Here is a 22051-nt window from a genome sequence, read left to right as displayed (position 1 = left end):
TATTCCAAATTTTACTTTTGACCGCAAAAATGATGTTACAAAGGACAACTAAACAGTAATACTGATTGGCAAACTGAGACAAACAAAACCATATATGTAACAGTTTGCACGAGCTGGCCTCCTCCATCCTACTGTACATGCCAAAAACATGGATGCAGTACTTTTGCGAATTGCTCTCTCAGTATTTACCATGTTTAGGCCTAAATGGTTGTCAGATGAACTAATGAGACAGGTGGCAGAGAAGAAAAATGCATGGGATACATACAAATTAATGGGTGACATGGAAGCCTATGATAGATATAAGTTGGTCTGTAACCAAGTCACAAAGGAGATTAGGCAGGCAAAGGCAGACTACGAAAAATCCTTGGCAAAGGATGCAAAGAAAAACAGAAAAGAGTTCTTTACATATTTAAACTCAAGAAGGAAAGGGATGAATCAGATTGGTCCACTGGATATTGATGGTTCAACAGTTGAGGATCCTGCTCAGGTGGCTAACAATCTAAACGAGTATTTTGCATCTACATTCACGCATGAGGAGTTATTCAGGAAGGAGAATGATGTAGGTAAAGTAAACATTGGCAGTGAGCTGGATGATTTTGTAATAACTGAGAAGAAAGTGGAGGAGAGATTGTTGAGGATAAACATAAAAAAGGCACCTGGGGTGGATGGGATCTATCCAGTTATATTAAAGGAGGCGGCAAAGGAAGTAAGCAAACCCCTAGCCATAATTATGAGAGCTTCTTTGGACTCAGGGGAGGTACCCATAGACTGGAGATGTGCAAATGTAACCCCAATTCACAAAGGAGGATCAAAGGCTGACACAAGTAATTATAGACCTGTGAGCTTAACTTCTGTTCCAGGTAAATTAATGGAGGCACTGGTTAAAGAAGCACTGCAGGATCATCTAGATAAGAATTCAGTTATAGCTCAGACGCAGCATGGTTTTGTTAAGGGCAGGTCTTGCCTGACCAATTTGATTGGATACTATGATGTAGTCACAAAAGAACTGGATGCAGGGAATAACTTTGATATTATATATTTGGATCTTAGAAAGGCTTTTGATACTGTTGCACATGGAAGACTGCTGCACAAATTGGAGCAGTGTGGCATTGGAGGCAAATTGCTGCTATGGATAAGGGGATGGTTGAGTGGCAGAAGACAGAGAGTGGTAATCAATGGACACTGCTCAACGTGGACTAATGTTATTAGTGGAGTTCCTCAGGGTTCAGTGTTGGGTCCGTTGTTGTTTTCGGTGTTTATGAATGATATTGATGATGGGATATCAAGTTTAATGTCCAAGTTTGCAGATGATACAAAGGTTGGCAGGGTTGTTAAGGACACTACTGACGCTATGCTGCTGCAACAGGATCTGGAAAGGTTGAACAGATGGGCTGAGAGGTGGCAAATGAAGTTTAACATTGACAAATGTAAAGTACTACATATGGGAAACAGTAACCCCAGAGCAACGTATCGACTCTGCGGTACTACACTGACAGTGGTGGAGAATGAAAAGGACCTGGGGGTAATTGTGCAGGCAGATATGAAGTTCTCTGAGCAGTGCAGACGAGCTGCAAGAGTAGCTCATGGTGTCTTGTCAATGATATACAGGAATTTTTCTAGCAGGGATAAAGAGGTGATTATTCCCTTGTATAAGGCAATGGTTAGGCCACATCTTGAGTACTGTATACAGGTCTGGAGGCCTCATTTCAAGAAGGATGTAGAGCTGCTGGAACGGGTACAGAGAAGGGCAACAAGATTAGTGAATGGAACAAAGGGTTGCTCTTACGAAGAAAGGCTTAAATTTTGCAAATTACAGAGTCTGGAGACTAGGCACCGGCGAGGTGATCTGATCGAGGTGTATAAGGCTTTGAATGGTTTGAGCATGCTCAATGCCAATGGGATTCTTCATCTTGCTCAGAATAATCACCTCAGAGGGCATAAATTCAAATTGAGGAAGGACGGATGTCGGATAGATGTGCGGAAATTTGCCTTTGGCCAGAGGGTGGTTGGTTGGTGGAACCGACTTCCATCACTTGTTGTTGAAGCTGATAGCCTAAACAAATTTAAAGCTCAACTGGACAGGTATTTCGAACGAACGGAGGGGTGAAATGGGAGTGGTGGTTTTTTTTTTTTTTTTTTGGCTGATGCTGAATAAGCTTGCTTTCTTGCATCATATGCCTCTACTAATGCTAATTCTAATGCTAATACTAATGTCAAACTAACAAAAGTGCCATATTCGTGAAGCTGCATGGTGAGAAGTGTTTTTTTTTTTCACAGATAAGTGAAAATGCATGCAACATTTTCAACCACTTGGCCTTGAAATGCACATATGAGTCTTTGGCAGGGTGTAATTGACCATGAAACAACCTCAAGAATGCATTTAGTTAAAAAGTGCCCAATGTGCATGGTGTTCATGGTTTTGGCATGGTGCCAACAATATAAAAAGAAACTGACAGCAACACAAACTGCAAAGAGTGCTGGGAGAAAAGATGATTGTATCATATATGAAAAGTGACTCCATGAAATAGAATCTTATAGAAGTGCATGCAACTCATGTGGAAGAGAAAATATTAGAAATAAAGACATTTTAAAACTAATATGATTTATGTGGCTTAAATGGGTGGAGAAATATCCAAACACATTTCTTTTAATTTTTGACTGTTTATATATACATTTTTTGCTTCATTATTATTTTTATAATAAAATAGATAAGTTACTGATTATGCTGAATTAAAATAAGGAGTAAATACTGTTTTTCTTAATAAGTATTAAATTTTTTTTAAAAAGGTGCACCATCTCTCCCACACTTCTATATGTGTGTATGAATATGTACACACAACAATTCAAGAAACATTGATAAAAATCAAACTATGGTTTAAGTAAAGCAGAATATCTGGTGTGAACTAAACAACAGTGCAAAGATACACTCCTGACAAGACTTCTACCAGTTCATAGCTGATACTGGAATTTCATGCCATTCATCCTCAAGACAACGGCTACTTCACTCATATAAATTGAATTATTATTTGGTTGGCGTTCTAAAACATCCCAGAGTTGTTCAAGCTGGATAATTGTGTATCCACGTAGGTCAAAACCATCAAAACAGAAATTTAACAGTACTGAATTTTCCTCAACCCACTGCGGCTCTGTATTACTGACAGAGTTGCAGCTACACGGCAATGAGCACTGCAGGGCCAAATTTATGTCTAGACAAAAAAAGATGACTGCAGTCAATAATTTGGCAGGGGCAAAGACAACTTTATGCCTAAAGTCTGTTAAACTAATTAGATTATCTTTTGGAATTTGTGTGTAAGTGGTGACTTTAGACTACAGTTCACAAAAGGTTATAAATCTGTCCTCGATTATTGTCACTATAATACAGGAAGATCCTTCTATGCAGAAGGAGCCTTCTTATTAGAATGACAATACTCCAGGACATATTTATAATGTTCTGTGAAAATTCTGCTTTACCTGCATTCTTGCAATGCATATAGGGCAGAATTTTCCAACATGATATTGCAGGCATCAGCATTCATAGTTCCATAAACAACAATCAATATACCTGAATGAAACCACATGATCCAGATCCAGACCATTTCTTTTATAACACATTAGAATGAGAGCTTATTGATGATTCTAAAAGTTTTAAATAAAGTTTGCTTGATTTTGCATATTAGTTAAATGAAAGGAGCAAAATATTCAATGATTCAACCACCCTGCTGAAATGGTGGCTCAGTTTCAAAAGATAAAAGAAGTCATGGAAGCCATCTCTGTTCCAAGACTTCTGATTTATTAATTGTATAGTTGACATTTATCAAGCAATAATAATGAAAGATTCATTTCCAAATATACAATATGTATAAGTGTGCCTTATCCATTCTGAAAATGACAGATTTTATATCAACTAACAAAAAATAAGTTTGGGTCATTATGACCTGTGAAATGAAATTTCAGTATGCAGGGACAAAGACAACTTCAGGCCTAAAGTCTGTTGAACTAATTAGATTTATTTTGGAATTGGGTGCATAAATGGTGGCACTTTACACTACATTTGACAAGAAGGTTAAGAGTCACATGTAAATTCTGCAAACATTAATTTTTAATAATTAAAAAACTGTTTGCTAAAATATTGTATTTCTGAAACTCTTGTGAATGCTACACAAGGCATTTACAGGATGCAACTAAAGTGCCCAAGCTAAGCTTGCTTTGTTTGCTTTGTTTGATTTTTAGGAGCATTAGCAACTAAGGCCATATTGCTCCGGGATATGCGGTGGTCATTCCTTGACCTTTCCGCATCCTCCGTATTTGGTGGTGACGGGCTCGAACCCCGGTCTAATCAAGAAGCGTGTGCTACGCACTGCTGCTCCTTCCCACCTGGCTACGGAAGCGCCTCAAGCTAAGCTGAGATTGTAATTGTATATTACACTGTCATCCTACTGCATTCATTGCCTTCAACTTTTTAACCTTGAATTCTATGCTCTAATAAATTTGCATCTGGGTATGCAACACAGTTGGTTAAACTGCATTCAAATGTGTTTGAATGCCAATATGCTCATGCAAACAGTAAGTAGCACTATGTCAAAGTGACACCTTGAACTACTATTTGTGGCTATTCAGTGACAACAACAGAACCTTAGCAGAAATTAACATGAAAAAAAGCAGGAAAAAGGATTGAACCTGAATTTCTTGAATCTTTACTAATAATCACATCACCAGTTTCTTCTGGTTTGGCAAAAAATCATAGTTTCACCACATCTTTCCATCATCTGGGAAGAACCAAAATGTAGGAAGTGACCGAGTCAAATAACCAAAATTAAAAACATTCCACAAGGCAAAAACTTAGACTTAGCACCTGCTTGATTTAAAAGAATAAAAAGAAGCTATGAAGAAAACTCCCTTCTCTCTGTTGCAAAAATTATATTCTTGTTAAAACCTTGAGTTCAGTGCACAGGGTAAAAAATATGGATCTACTAGACGTGCGAAATGGACAATAATTTTTTATATGTATATGCTTAGTATAATTAGGATATCTACAAGCACAGGTTACCATCCCATGTTCATACAATTGAAATGGCCCAGGCCCTGGAAATCCCCAGGCTGCCCTCTCTCACTGACGAAAAAAGACTGATAATCACAGTAAAGATGTTGACCGGTCTGATCACATCTCCTTCATTCTGGGATCTCTGTGGCGGGAGGATTCCACCTGCCCAGTTCAGAGCCACCCCAACTATCTACTCTCTTCATGCATGCCTCCACCTATCAGATCATTTCCTACTATACCAAATGCTCAAATGAATCCAGGACATCGACGCCAACCTTAGGAAATTTGCTGTCAACCAACGATAGATATGTGGGATACTCGGCCCAACACACTCCATAGACTGCGAACTGTCAGCTGCATCTGCCAATCCCCTTAACTAATACAGGGAATGATGACCACAGGGCACATAGCACCACCATCTCTTTACAAAGCATTGCAACTCATCGCAACCGTCTAGACAGAAATGAAACTGCCCTGGTTGAAGGCCCTGTGAATTAATTAGTGAGCATAATAGGAAACAAGCCTAACAGTGCTCTTTTCTTTTTTCTTTTATGAAAACCCCAAACACAAGATTTTAGAACCTATAGTACTTAGTATCGTGCTTGGGTTGGAGGTTGAGAAGACGAAAGAAGATATTTGTTGACATTAGACTTGAACTTCTGTAGACTAATTTTCAGGAAATACATATGAAGGAAGGTTGTTCCAGAAAAAGGCAGTTGAATAAATAAACGAAAAAAGATGAAAAGTTGGTTCTGTGAGTTTGAAGTTGGACAGTAAATGGATGTTGGCTGGTGACAGCCCGTGTTTTGAAAGAGAAAGCAGGAATTGTAGAAGCCAATGGAAGTATCTGTAGAAAAGACATGCAGCAGAAACAGTATGCCTATGAGACAGTGAGTGGAGAGACTGTTAGAGTGGAGTCATTAATTAACCTAACTGCCCTCTTCTGAATGGACTCTGGAAGCCAGAGAGAGGTTTTGGGGGCACCGCCCCAGTGTACTTGTGCATGGAGGTTATACCCAGGATTACTAACAGTCCCACCATCGTGAAGGTGCAAGCAGAGGATTTGGCTGTCACAAACTGTCCAGACTTCGCCGAAATTGGGTCCACTTGACTTGAATGTCACCTGAATATCAGTTCCATCAGCGTTTTAGACTCCCAGGTAGCAAGTACAGCTTGTCTGGCATATCTGAGAGAATGTCTGTGACAACCTCAAGGAGCTCTTACTGCTGTCTCCCATGAACTGTGAGAACAATAGTCACTACTGTAAATTGTATTTGTCATTTTTCAATTTATCCCTATATCATTTAATGTCATCTTGTTTTGTTCTTCAATGTCTTATGGTATTTAATGTTTTTGTAACACCTCTTACCCGTGGCCTTTTGGCCGTGAAGGGAAAGTTGCAATACTTAACCTTAGAACCAGTTACAATCAAATGTTGCAATAAAGATTTTCACTCACTCACTCTCACTCTCTCTCTCTCTCTCTCTCTCTCTCTCTCTCTCTCAATAAACACAAATATAATTTTACCAAAGTGTCAAGAACAGTACAGCAACAGTTGATAATTTAACTTTTTTACATTAATTACATTTCCTTCAAAGATATGCTTTTCATTAAAAGATGTACAAAAAAAAAAAAAAAAAACACACACACGTTTTTCTTGCAATATTAAAAACTACAAATTGGAACACTAGCATAAATAATTACCACAAAGCATTCCTAACCTGTTATCATAAAGCCATTCAGAGCACCTGATCTCGGTGCTGCAAAGAGCCAACCAATTACTCCTCCTACTGTAGTTAGGGCTTGCATGTCATAACCCACTGTCGATGGAACACGGCTGACTGCTGTATAAGTACGGCCATCCTCTGTCACTATATAAGCATGGAGATCAACGTCTTGAAACCTGACATCGTTGAATATTCCATTGACCTTTCCATTCATTCTCTGAGGTATGTCTAAGATAAAATATATTATGTATAGCACAATACAACAGGGCATTTCATAATTTAAAAAATTATTCAAAAAAATATTTTAAAAAAATTCATAATAAAAAAATATATATATATACAAACAGATAGAAAATTTTCTGAGTAGAATATCAGGATGAACACAAAAAGAATCAGGAAGTAGTAAGTCTATTTGCTTTTATCACTAACTGTACATATGAAATAGATAAATACAGTGTAGAAAGAAAACCATTGGTGAATATCGATTAAAAGAAAATTAATGTTTCAAACATTTTAGCAAGTACTGGATGTGTTTTTTTTTTTAACCATGTTACTACAAATTCATCTGTTGCTGCTTAAAAGAGAAAGATAATGACCACTATGAAGACAATAGGAGAATAAAATAGCTAAAACAGGAATAACAGAAATTACATTTCCTAAACACAGTGGTTGGAAGACCATCTTAACCAGCAACAGATGAAAGAATAGTAACCAGAGTAAAATTTATACTGACAAGGTTCAGCTGCAACAATAATTAATTCTTTGAAGAGACCAAAATTTCTGATAACAACATCTCTATGCTATACAGTTGGACGTCTCTTTAACGAACAGGCGCCTCCGTAGCCAGGTGGGAAAGAGCAGCAGTGCATAGCACACGCTTCTTGATTAGACCGGGGTTCAAGCCCGTCACCACCAAATACGGAGGATGCGGAAAGGTCAGGGAATGACCATCGCATATTCCCGGAGCAATATGGCCTTAGTTGCTAATGCTCCTAAACACCAAATAACAACATAACAACTTTAACGAACTTCCATATAGCGAATTTTTCTATGTAGTGAACTTTTTTGATTTTACCTTGGTCATTGCATTGAAAATAGTTTCCATATAACGAAGAAAATTTCTGTATGACAAACTGATTTTGAGAGACCTGGGTACACATTGTTCGCATCTCTGTCCTTTAGGCAATAGAGCTGATACTGTAGAAAGCACAATAATTAATCTCTTTAGCTTTTAATAGCTAAAGGCATTATTGCCACGAATTAAGAGCTAAAGCGTTTTACAATTTAATGGTGCCTGTAAAATCCGTCAGGAGGAAACTGGCCAACCATGGCATGGGACAGAAAAAGATGGTAGGTTCTGGGAGAGGCCTTTGCCCAGCAGAGGGTCAGCAATAGCTAAAAAGAAGTAAAACTTATACACTACTATAATAAATAATTAAGAGACATCCTGCTGGTCAGCTGTCCACAGCCAGTGGCAAAGATTAAGGCATATTCCCAATGTGGGCATTGGCTCTGGCCAACCTAGGATCATCTAGACAAGACTGCAGCAATAATTCAGACACAGCATGGGTTTGTTAAGGGAAAGTCTTGTCTGACAAATTTGATAGGATATTATGATGTGGTTACAAAGGAACTGGATGCGAAAAATAATTTTGATATCATATATTTGGATTTCAGGAAAGCTTTTGACACTGTTGCGCATGGAAGACTATTGTACAAATTGGACCAGAATGGTATTAAGGGTAAGTTGCTACAATGGATAAAAGGATGGTTAAGTGCTAGAAGACAGAGGGTGGTAATCAATGGGTGCTGCTCTTCTTGGACTAATGTTATTAGTGGAGTCCCACAGGGTTCGATGTTAGGTCCACTGTTGTTTTGTATATTTATCAATGATATTGATGAAGGTATATCAGGCTTAATGTCGAAGTTTGCAAATGATACAAAGGTTGGTAGGGTTGTTAATGACAGTAATGGCAGTGTGCTACTGCAACAGGATCTAGATAATTTGGGCAGATGGGCTAAGAAGTGGCAACTGAAGTTTAACCTTGACAAATGCAAAGTACTACATATGGGTAGAAGTAACCCCAGAGAAACGTACCAACTGTGTGGTACTACACTTAAGGTGGTAGAAAATGAAAAAGACCTGGGAGTAATTGTGCAGGCAGATATGAAGTTTTCTGAGCAATGCAGACAGGCTGCCAGGGCAAGTCATGGGGTTTTGTCAATGATATATAGGAATTTTGCTAGCAGGGAAAAGGAGGTGATTATCCCTCTGTATAAGGCAATGGTCAGGCCAGCTTGAGTACTGCGTACAGGTCTGGAGGCCTCATTTTAGGAAGGATGTAGATTTACTTGAGCGTGTACAGAGAAGGGCAACAAGATTGGTGAGGGGAATGAAGGGATCCTCTTACCAAGAGAGGCTTAAGTTCTGCAAATTGCAGTGGCTGGAGACTAGGCACCTGCGCGGTGATCTGATTGAGGTATATAAGGCCTTGAATGGGTTGAGCACACTGAATTCTGATGGGACCTTCCACTTGTTCAGATTACGAATCTAAGGGGGCATAAATTCAAATTAAGAAAAGACAGATGTAGAATAGATGTGCGGAAATTTTCCTTTAGCCAGCAGGTGGTTAATTGCTGGAACAAACTTCCATCTGTCGTTGTGGAAGTTGATAGGTTGAATAAATTTAAGGAGGAACTGGACAGGCATTTGGAGGGAATGGTGTGATTTTTTTTTTTTTTTTTTTTGGCTGATGCTGCATAAGCTCATACATTTGCTTTCTTGCATCACATGCCACTAGTACTACTACTACTACCTATTTTCTACCGTAAGCAACCTATTAGAGAATTAGGACAGAGTGATTTTCCTTTATTTCGAAAATTCATCTGTTGTTTCGAAGAAATGAATCATCCACACTTTCACTAAATTTCACCTGTCTCTGTTTACATGGTAGCTACACGTGGTCCATAATTTCAGCTTTGTTTTAACTGCTGTGCAAGTAACCTTACAGTGTCTAACAGGAAATCTTTGAGTATAGTGTGAAAAAGTGGAAGTGCTTAATAGTGTAGGTCGTTAAAAAAAGAAGTAGTGTATCAACCATTCCAAAAAACTGTGTTCCGATTTTCAAACTGTTTGAGGAAACGGGACCCAGTCGGAAGCATGTGAAATTATGCCTTTGGGAAGATGTAGCTGAATAAGTTTTTAAGTGGATGAAGTTGATTCAAGACATGCCAATCTCAGGCACAGTACATTTCAAGCCAGTTCTAATTGGCTGAACAAATTTAAAGAGCGTCATGGCTTACTCGAAAAAGTTATTTCTGATGAAAGTGGAGTTGCAAACAAAGAAGACTATACCCATTGAAAAGAAACAGTTTTGAAAAAAAATATAGAGGATTATGAGTCCAAAGACACATTCAACGTTGATGAAACAGGTCTATTTTTTAAATGTTTGTCAAACAAGACACTAACTTTTAAAGGTGATAAATAAGTAGGTCATAAAAATAGTAAGGAGAGAATTACACTCTTGGTTGCAAATATGGCTGGTAATGAAAAACTGCAGCTTTTGGTAAGCAGCAAAAGTAAAACCCTAAGTTTCAAAGGAGTACAGTCGTTAGAGTTGGACTACAACTACAACAAAAAATCTTGAATGACAAGCAAAATTTCTGGGCAGTGGATTTTAAATTTCAATAGAAAGATGACCAAAGAAAATAGAAAAATCGCGTTGATTGTCGACAACTGTCCTGACAATCTACACTCGGTAATTTCGAAACTGTGAAGCTTGTATTCTTCCTTCTGAATAATTCGTCTTAACTGCAGCCAGTGCTGGATTTACATATAAGCTAAACAAGCTACAGCTCAAGCAAGCCTCATTCCAAGGGGGCCTTTGCTCCATCTTAAAAATCCTTTTTTAATATTGTCACAAGGTGAACGGTAAGGGAGAAGGGCTCATACATGTTATAGCTTAGGGCTACAACAAGTTTAAATCTGGCCATGACTGCAGCCAATGGACCAAGGCATTATCAAGAATTTGAAAATGCACTACAGAATGCTCGTACTGAAAAAAAAAATTATACTGAGAATAGTAGTAGGCAAAAGTGTGGAGTCAAGATGTGATGGAAACAATGATAAAGAATTGTTTCGCAAAGCAGGTTTTGCTAAAATGCTAATTAAGAGAGATGAGAGGGATGAACTACTAGAAGACATTAAGCAATCTTGAGAAGAGTTTCAAGCGAGGTTTGATCAGTGGAGAAATTGTTCTGGGCGAATTTTTATGAGTTAATAATGATGTCATAGTAGCTGAATATCCAAGTGACTAACATTTTGGAGCGTATTTAAAGAACTACTGACAATATCGACGATGAGTTGGATGAAAATGAGGGCAATATTAAACAAGAAACGTTGGCAGCATTTGAAACTTTGCATCAAGGCTTTCAGTGGGAAGAAAATGTAACAGAAAACAAATCTCAGTGGTTAAAGTTTAAACAAATTCGAACATATTTATGAACGATGTACAATAGAATCCAGTGTACGATAAAAAAATAACCAAATATTTTATGACATAATTCTTAAAAGTGTACTAATATATTTTGTGTATCATGTATGTAGTCATTTCTTAATATGTATGTATTAATAAATTGTTTTAAAATGTTAGAAAATGTAACCATTCCCACTTATTTCTGATTTATTTTTCATCTTTTTCTATATTTCTGAATTTACAGTATTTTTCATTGTTGAAAAGGTCATATTTCTTTATAACGAAATTTCTGTATAACGAATTTTTTCAAGGGAATGATCAATTTCGTTATATAGAGATCCGACTAGATTAATTTTCACATCAGTTTGTATTTATTACAATTGACCCACATGTGGGAATTTTTGTCCTCAGTTAAGCAGTCACCTTGTTGAAATGAATTGAACTCGCTTGTTGAACTCACCACAATGAATTATTGTGAAAATATAGCCTCCTTGCTGGCATTATATTATTATAAGTAATAAAAACACAGTCTTAGACCATCTACATCCTGACTAATTTCTTAGGAAGTCTAAGACTAAGTTTTTTCCCTCCCTCATAATAATATAATGTAACTTGCCTAGAATTTCACTTATTTGCTATTAACAATTTTAATTTAATTACCTTCTTATTTTTTTTCATTCTTTATTTTTATAACAACATCTTTATGAAAGTACTTGTACTTTCACACATGATATTATTATCATAGTACAGAATTTATTATAAAGATATTGTTATAAGATATTTAGAATTTTATATAATTTCTCCTATGTTCCCTCCTCAGAGTGGCTTGAAGACAGTTCAATAGAATCTTGAGACAAGGCCAACATTAAGTGTAGATTTGTGATGTAACACAACAATAAATACATTTAAAAATACATTCATGTGGTATAACAGCATACTTAGCTCTCATTTAATCTATACATATGACTCACCACATATTGTCCTCTTTTCATAGAATTGTCTTTTGTAGTACTAGTTCAATACCAAGTTTTACTAAATAAGAGAGAAAATTAAAGTTATATTATAACTATAATATAAGTTATAATACTTTAGTCCAAAGTAGATAAAGCTATATGACCTCGGAAAAATAAGATGTCTGCAGGGGTATTTTGCCCTTTTATCTACTTTTTCTGTCAGCAGGATTTAAACAAACTAAATACATAATATAATACTGCAACTTGCTTTGTACTGAACTGCACTACTTTCAAACAGATGGTCTTACCAAAAGATTAAGTGGCCATTTGTTATTATTTATCATTAATAATGGTTACTATTTATCATTACTATAAGAGACACTTACTTTTTTCCAAGCAATTGCGTCCATTACCAAAGTAATTTTCTCGACACACACAACAGAAACCTGCTTCATAATCAACGCAAGTTGATGAGGGTGGACATGGCAGAAGAGTGTTGGAACAAAACTGTTGCTCGTCTCCTTCTGAATCCGTCTGAAGATCTGCAGGGAGCACATTGCCATTGGATCCTGTACGACCAATGTGAAACATCCATACACCAGGCTGCTGTACATTGGACATTCTAAAATATCAAATAAAAAAAGCAACAAATAATTGGCACATCCAGCTTAAATTTAGAATGCCAAAAATTTTATTTAACAGTGCATACCCTACTCAGAAGTAAAGCTGTTTTCTGATTTTTAAAGCACAGAATTATTTATGAAGTCTTAAATCTTCCTAGCTTGCGCACATTTTCTTGGCATTTCTTTTGCTAATAATTATTTATACTCATTTAACATTATCCATACTAATATGCCAGAAAAAATACCTTGACAACAGTAAGCAATATTTTTGATAATGAGGCCGTAATATTTATTTATTTATTTTTTTTTTTTTGCATTCCTAGAGACTATATAAAATCGGTGTAGATACACCATAGTTTATCCATAAATTTGAACTTATTTAGTGTAAAAGGCATCATTTTAATTATATCTCATATTGTGGGTGCCTTCACAACGAGATAGCTGGTATTTCACTACTTCAAATAAATAACGCTTCTCTAGTGGAGAAGACTACTGCTATTTATTTTCTGTGGATACCACCACCCAAACAATCATTTCAAAGCTATTTGGCTTCAACATCAGCGAGTGGGCAGGTACCCTGGTAATGCAACATGTCTTCACAGTTGCGAAGTTATTTCGACAATATGAGAGATGCCAAATGGTGTATAAATAATAATGCATTAGAAGATGAAATGCACAAGGAATAATAATTTAATCTATTTTTCCAGAAATTGAATTAACTATATAAAATCAGTGTAGATGCACCATAGTTTACCCATAAATTTTAACTACATATGTAGTGTAAAAGGCAAGAAATTATGCCTTGTGCATTTCATCTTCTAATACATTATTATTTATACACCATTTGGCATCTCTCATATTGTGGAAATAACTTCGCAACTGTGATGGCAAATTGCATTACCAGTGTACCAGCCCACCCACTGATGATGAAGCCAAATAGCTTCGAAACGATTGTCTAGGTGGTGGTATCCACTGAAAATAAATAACAGTAGTCTTCTCTACTAGAGAAGCATTATTTATTTGAAGTAGTGCAATACCAGCTATCTCATTGTGAAGGCACCCATAATATGAGATACAATTAAAATGATGCCTTTTACACTACATATGTAGTTCAAATTTATGGGTAAACTATGGTGTATCTATACTGATTTTATATAGTTAATTACCTTAACCCATAAGAAATTATGCCTTGTGCATTTCATTTTCTAATATATTATTCCTAGAGACGTATGGATGATTAATAAATTTCTACTATTCACAAAATGTGGCAAATGGATTTTTAGAATTTATTTTACTGTTAATGTTCAATTTAAATTATACAGGGTGTCTCAAAAATATTGGTACAAACATTTAGGGGAGGTAGGTAACATCTAAAGGGATGTGAATTGCATAGGAACCCATAATCAGAAACGTCACGGGAAATTAGTAGGGGAGGCACAAGAAGCAGAAATGACACAAGACAGTAATTAGTAGCAAACATTTATTTGACGTAATATTGACAATGGAGTACAAGATGGATGCATTTCATGATGTTACAACAGATGCTTGAAGGTTCCACCATGAGACGCGATGCATGCATGACATCAACGTAGCATGGATTGGCGGACATGGTCGAACACACCTGGAGTTTCTTTGACAGTAGCAGCAGCGCAGACGAGTCTCGCCACGAGATCCATTTCCATCTCCACAGGCGATCCATACACAATAGATTTGAGGGCCCCCCACAGAAAGAAATCAAGGCTCCATAAATCAGGTGAGCGTGGGGGCCAGGCAACAGGTCCACCACGGCCAATCCATCAATGTCCAAAACGCCTGTTCAAATGGTTACGAACACACCTTCCATAATGAGCAGGCCCTGTCATGTTGAAACCAAATGTTGTGTCTCACATTTGCTGGAAAATCATCAAGTAACCCTGGTAGAACTTGTTCAAGAAAGATCCGATATTTAGCGGAGTTCATGAGGGATGGTAACAGGTATGGGCTGACTAAGCAGTCACCGACCATACCTGCCCACACATTTATTGCAAAGCGATGTTGTGCCACATGGAGGTGCACACCATGTGGGCCCTCTGCTAATCCATACACTAGATGCATGTCTGCCAGCTCACAGTTCGTATATCGATGCATGCTCTTCGTGCGGCGACTATTGCTTGAATGAGTAAACCAGAAATTTTCCTTCTCGCAAACTGATGAACAGCGCCGTGTACCAACGTTTACGGTGACGTTTCCGGTTATGGGTTCCTATGCAATTCACATTCCTTTAGATGTTACCTACCTCCCTAAACATTTGTACCAATATTTTTGAGACACCCTGTATACACACTATCCCTTCAAAAGTATTTGGACACTACTAATGTTAAAAAAAAAAAATGAAAGGCATTTATGAAAGAAATCAACGTCGTGGGTGCCCATCTCATTTAGGACAGATTTTTGTGCAAGAATCTGCCAGTTTATCACAGATTAACTAGAATTTGGTACCTGATCCAATATCTCAACTCATCTCAAACATATTCTATTATTCACATCAGGGCAATAGGATTGCCAGGTCACCTGAACCTTGTCTTTGTCATAACTGTGCCTACCTTTAAGGGAAAAAGCATTACAATGCAAGAATGTGAAAACTTAGTTCCACAAAAATAAGCAAAGTAGTCCATAAAATGAAGTTGTCCAAAATGTCAATACACAATGCAATATTGAGGATTTTTTGAAATTACAACCTATGGTCATATTTGAAAAATTGGAAGTTATCCTTACTTCTTTCTCTGAACTTCATTGCTGAAATAGCGTTTCAGCAAATTCTCCAAAACCAGACTCGACTGTCAAACCTGAACTTAGCAAGACTAGTCCATTGGACTCTTTCTGCTCTTCCAGAGCCCATAAAAAATGAGCAAATCATGAATGGTATTCAGTAGAAGAACAAGCTCTTGCAATGCCCCTAGGAACAGATACACACTTAACCTTATACTTCACACTTAGAACAATTTCAACTCACTTTACTGTGTTAACAAAACAGAATATTCAGCTGGTTAACTCTTCCCTAGTTACAAAGAGTGGGAATTTGGAGCTGCAAAAGCATTCCAACAACCTTTAAGAACATACAATAAAATAGCAATGCAAAATCCAGTAATACAGTATATTTTGTATTGCTGTCAATTTATCACATGATGGTGAGTTTTCTAAAAGGTTAGTCACCAATTGCCATTGGATAGCAACAAAAAAAAAAAAAAAAAAAAAAATCGTCAAAGGCTGTAATGTAATATCCTATTCAGCCTTGTTTGTAGCTCAATATCCATATTTTAACTACACAAAAAAAAATCTGATTGTAAAAGGCCCAGTGCAATTCAATGCCTCACATCTGTTGTGGCTGTAAGCACGAGAAACTGCAATATCAGGTTTTATATGGCCATCTTCATGGTCAGTCGGTCCCTATCCACCACCTTTCTTAGTCTACTGAATTGAATTTTACCTTTTACTGTTGTTATTGTACAACAGTAGACTACTAATTTTACCTTGAAATGGTCTGCTGTAGGATAAATCCACAAACTGCTGACATTGAAACCAAAAAGCATTCTTATTTTGATCTCTCTAAGCGTCTTAGAGAAACAGACACTTATTATGTGCTACTGATCTTTCTTGTAGTTTCATACTTATTCCTTATCTCATCATCATCAGCCATTTTCAATCCACTGCAGGATGAAGGCCTCTCCAGCAACTTTCCAGTTCCTTCTTAACACCTGAACCTTGTGCAAGAATCTTAACACCTGAACCTTGTGCATCCATTTACTACTCAAAAACTCATGAATTTCATCTATCCATCTCCGCCTTTGTCTTCCAGGTTTTCTTCTAGCTCCTCTTGGGTACCATTCTGTTATTTTCTTAGTCCATCTGTCATCATGTCTTCGAGCTATGTGTCCTGCCCAAGACCATTTTAGTTCTTTAGTTTTGATAAGAATGTCCTTTACTTGAGTTTGCTGCCTAATCCATGTGTTTCTCTTCTTATCTAATAGTCTGATTTCCAATATAATTCGTTCCATTCTTCGCTGTGTAGTTCTTAGCTTCTCTTCCATTCTTTTGGTGAGTGCCCAAGTTTCACTTCCATAAGTCATGGTGGGGAGTATACATTGATTCATTATTTTACGTTTCAGACAAACTGGGATATTGCTCTTCAGTATGTGACTATATTTCCTGAATGCTATCCATCCAAAATTTATTCTTCTCTTGACTTCCAGCCATTTATCATTATTACAGCTAATAACTTGTCCCAGATAAGTATATGACTCCACCTTTTCAATTACTGCTCCTTCAATCATTATTTCCCTTTCCGTGGCATACTTGTTCATCATTACTTTTGTTTTAGCCATATTCATCTTTAGTCCAAAATCCTTACTAACTGTGCATAACTGATTAAGATTTTCCTCTAATTCTTTGGGATCGTGGCTTATGACCACAATGTCATCTGCAAATTGTAAATGGTTTAGGTACTCTCCGTTCACATTGACTCCTTTCTGCGACCAGTCTAATCTTCTGAAAGCTTCCTCAAGGGCAGCAGTAAACAGCTTCGGAGATATTGTGTCTCCTTGTCGAACTCCTTTCTCGATTTTAAATTTGCTACTGTCTTTGTCTAGTCTAATAAAGGATGTAGCACTCTCATATATTTTCTTCAAAATCATAATATATGGAGTATCTATGCCTTGTCTTTCCAGTGCCCGGAACATTGCCTTATGCTGTATGGAGTCAAACGCCTTTTCATAATCCACAAACGCCAGGCATAATGGTGTTTTATATTCATTTGCTTTCTCCATTAGCTGTGATATTACGTGAAGGTGATCCATAGTTGAGAATCCTGTCCTAAAGCCAGCTTGCTCTTTTGGTTGATTCTCATCAAGTATTCTTTCTAATCTGTTAGTAATGACCCTTGTGAACAACTTGTAGATATGGGATAACAAGCTAATTGGTCTATAATTTCCAATTTCTGATTTATCTCCATTCCTTATCTGCATACACCTAAATCACATTGTTTACTAATCTGTGGAAAGGTGTTCTGCATACTTTTGAGAGGATAATGTATATTGTAAATCACAATTAAATCTTTTTAATTACACACAATTGAAATATAGTGTAATAATAAAAAGGAAACAGAACAGCACTTGCTTTTGAAAGGTGCTGCATAATTCCTCTCTTTATTATTAAGAATTCGTAGAACTGACTAAAGAGGACATGGAAACCCTTAGAAGACCTACTTTCCTTGGCCGAATGAGAATGAATCATTCAATCATTTTGACATGTGATTTTACTGACTGCAAGTTTATGCTTCTTTAAGCAAATTCATCTGCAATTTTTTTTATTTTAACTTAAGCAAAGCATTCATTTTTCAGGTTTTTAGGTCAAGACAATCTTTACTTCCATGTCATACTGACTCTGAAATAAAGGTTAGGTCAATCAGACTGAAATGGTCATTTGGCCAATGTCGGAATAGTAGACTGGAATGTCTTAGACTAACCACCTTTGGCAAACCATACGAAAGGTGCCCTTCCTCCCATATCCAAAAGGCAGATTTAGGCTGAGGTTTTTGCTGAGTGCCTGAGTTACTGCTAATCAAAATTGATGACAGATTATTATTATTATTTTTTTTTTGTATATTTATAGTAAATTAAAGATTTAACTTAATAAATTCTCAGAAATGTAGAGAAATAATTATAATTTGATATTTCCTCCATGCATACAGGAGAATTAAAATAATGACATTATTATTTTATTTTGTAGATTTTCACTGCTATTATATGATTGATTACTTCCTTGTGATTACAGTTTGGTCATAATATATGCCTATGATTGGTTTTTTTATATATATCTTACCTCATTTTCAGTTCACATCTCTTAAACCTTCAGCTCTATGAAATTCACTCATAATATCATTTTCTCAGTTTTATTATTTATATGTTTGTATAATTTTAATTTTATTGTTTGACACAACAGTTTATCTACTCTATTTCGGTCTCTTGTTTTATGTTGGCATGTGATCCACCCACAGTTTCTTATAATTGGCTGTTTTTAATACTTTTTGCCTCGTTGCCCTTTTTATCTGGTGCTTGTTTTTTTATATATAAAATTCATAGAAGAATAAGAGAAATTTACCTCATTATGATACATAGAAATAACACTTCCGTATGATACTCTACAGAAATAAAAATAAATAAAAGATTAACACAAAATGATTACAGTAAAAAATCAATTTAAAACAATTCAAAATTAATCAATAATTCAAAAAACAATTAAAAAGTTTAACGTAAATTTTAAAAAACGATTTTCCTTCCTGAAGCTGACAGAGCTTTGACTATATAGCGTGATCACAGGAATGGAAATTACATAGTATGTGTACTTGAATCTTAAATACAGAGATTATTTATCTTCGTGCATGCGCATAAAAGACCACGAATCGAACTAAGATATGGACGGCGAACGTTAATAGAATTCTCGTGTAATTTAATTTCAATGGTTTCTGAAATTAATAGTCTCATATAATTACATTGGATACTTAAGTATTTTTGCCTCATTAAATAAAAATGTATGGTTTTCTTTAATGGTATTGAAAGGCTAATTGTGATCTGCCGAAAGAGGACAAACTGAGGGCGTGTGCTGTTTTACTCGAACATTCAGAGGAAATCGCATTAAGCCGTGGTACAATGAGTCACAATGATTGCAAGAAATGTTGTATACCAGGTCATTTATTTGTGTTGCGAAAGAGGAAAGGACTGAGTGATTGTTCAGTATAGGGTGTAATTTCCATATTGGTCTGGCCACAGTCCTAAATTCGGTATCTTTAAACAGCTTAACAGATTCTTTAAAGATACCGAATTTAAGATTGTGGCCAGACCAATATGGAAATTATACGCTATACTGAACAATCGCTCAGTCCTTTCCTCTTCTGCAACACAAATAAAATGACTTGGTATACAATATTTCTTGCAGTGATTGCAACTCATCATACCAAGGCTTGATGCGATTTCCACTGAATGTTCAAGTAAAACAGCACACATCCTCAGTTAGTGCTTCTTGTTCAGCAGCATCAGAATTAGCCTTTCATACCATTAACGAAAACCATACACTTTTTATTTAACAATAACTTTTATTTATTTTAATTTGCACCCAAAATAATTAGTGTCCAACATAATTATACAAGACTATTAATTGCAGAAACCATCGAAATTAAATTACACAAGAATTCTATTAACGTTCACTGTACATATCTAATCTCTGATTTGTGGTCTCCATTTCCGCAAAGACATAATCGCAGTTGTTTATGTGCACGCCTGAAGACAAATAATCTCTCTATCTAAGATTCATGCCCACACTCTGTAATTTCTATTCCTGTGATCACGACATATGGTCGAAATGCTCTGTCTGCTTCTGGAAGGAAAATTGTTTTTCAAAATTTACATTTAACTTTTTAATTGTTTTTTTAATTTTTAATTAATTTTGAATTGTTTTAAATTGATTTTTTACTGTAATCATTTTGTGTTAATCTTTTATTCATTTTAATTTCTGGAGAGGTCATACAGAAGTGTTCTAAGTATCATATTGATACTTAGAACACTTCTGTATGACCAATTTCTGCTGAATGTTCAAGTAAAACAGCACACATCCTCAGTTAGTGCTTCTTGTTCAGCAGCGTCAGAATTAGCCTTTCATGCCATTAACGAAAACCGTACACTTTTTATTTAACAATAAATTTTATTTATTTTAATTTTAGTTATCATATTGATATTTAGAACACTCCTTATTATAGTAAATTTCTCTTATTCTTCTACAAATATTGATAGCAATGCAGAACATTGAGTATCATAGCTCTGTTATATACTAAAAAATATATAAAATTCAAAAATCATAGCTGTGGATTATAATTTCATTTTGGTTAATAATATATTTTAATTGTCATACACAATCTTTTATATTTGAATTTGTATTTGCACCTAAAAATCTCTATTGTCTTTCACATTTGTATCGTGCCTAAAAATACCAATTTCTTTACTATGTCACTCCATTTGCATGTGTTACATGCAGCTAAATAAAATTATAGAAACTCAATAAAACTGCAGAGTTTTATTGAATTGTTAACTTCCAATGGACAGAGTATCATAAAATTTTATATTTGGGCATTTTAAAAATGCTTTTGTTATGGCAATTGTTACTTCTTTTAGCATTGGCATTAGTAGAGGCATATGATGCAAGAAAGCAAGCTTATTCAGCATCAGCCAAAAAAAAAAACACACACCACTCCCATTTCACCCCTCCGTTCGTTCGAAATACCTGTCCAGTTGAGCTTTAAATTTGTTTAGGCTATCAACTTCAACAACAAGTGATGGAAGTCGGTTCCACCAACCAACCACCCGCTGGCCAAAGGCAAATTTCCGCACAGCTATCCGACATCCGTCCTTCCTCAATTTGAATTTATGCCCTCTGAGGTGATTATTCTGAGAAAGATGAAGAATCCCATTGGCATTGAGCATGCTCAAACCATTCAAAGCCTTATACACCTCTATCAGATCACCTCGCCGGTGCCTAGTCTCCAGACACTGTAATTTGCAAAACTTAAGCCTTTCTTCGTAAGAGCACCCCTTTGTTCCATTCACTAATCTTGTTGCCCTTCTCTGTACCTGTTCCAGCAGCTCTACATCCTTCTTGAAATGAGGCCTCCAGACCTGTATACAGTACTCAAGATGTGGCCTAACCATTGCCTTATGCAAGGGAATAATCACCTCCTTATCCCTGCTAGAAAAACTCCTGTATATCATTGACAAGGCACCATGAGCTACTCTTGCAGCTCGTCTGCACTGCTCAGAGAACTTCATATCTGCCTGCACAATTACCCCCAGGTCCTTTTCATTCTCCACCACTGTCAGTGTAGTACCGCAGAGTTGATACGTTGCTCTGGGATTACTGTTTTCCATATGTAGTACTTTACATTTGTCAATGTTAAACTTCATTTGCCACCTCTCAGCCCATCTGTTCAACCTTTCCAGATCCTGTTGCAGCAGCATAGCGTCAGTAGTGTCCTTAACAACCCTGCCAACCTTTGTATCATCTGCAAACTTGGACATTAAACTTGATATCCCATCATCAATATCATTCATAAACACCGAAAACAACAATGGACCCAACACTGAACCCTGAGGAACTCCACTAATAACATTAGTCCACGTTGAGCAGTGTCCATTGATTACCACTCTCTGTC

The 22051-nt window shown here is 36.4% G+C and overlaps 1 protein-coding gene across 1 annotated transcript in view; it reads right to left on the bottom strand.

The window, feature by feature from the left end:
- Positions 1 to 22051, bottom strand: part of Ndg (Nidogen) — a 255770-nt gene that overhangs the window by 180460 nt on the left and 53259 nt on the right. The window contains exons 5-6 of the mRNA XM_090370056.1: positions 12583 to 12818; positions 6763 to 6996 (exon numbers count right to left, since the gene is read on the bottom strand). Coding sequence (XP_090226182.1) covers positions 6763 to 6996; positions 12583 to 12818 — 470 coding nt within the window. The remainder of the gene's footprint in view (positions 1 to 6762; positions 6997 to 12582; positions 12819 to 22051) is intronic.

This window comes from Mastigoproctus giganteus, chromosome 3 (genome assembly GCF_048544385.1).
Source record: "Mastigoproctus giganteus isolate SK-2022 chromosome 3, ASM4854438v1, whole genome shotgun sequence".
NCBI lineage: Eukaryota > Metazoa > Arthropoda > Arachnida > Uropygi > Thelyphonidae > Mastigoproctus > Mastigoproctus giganteus.
This window is presented reverse-complemented; position numbering and strand designations above follow the sequence as displayed.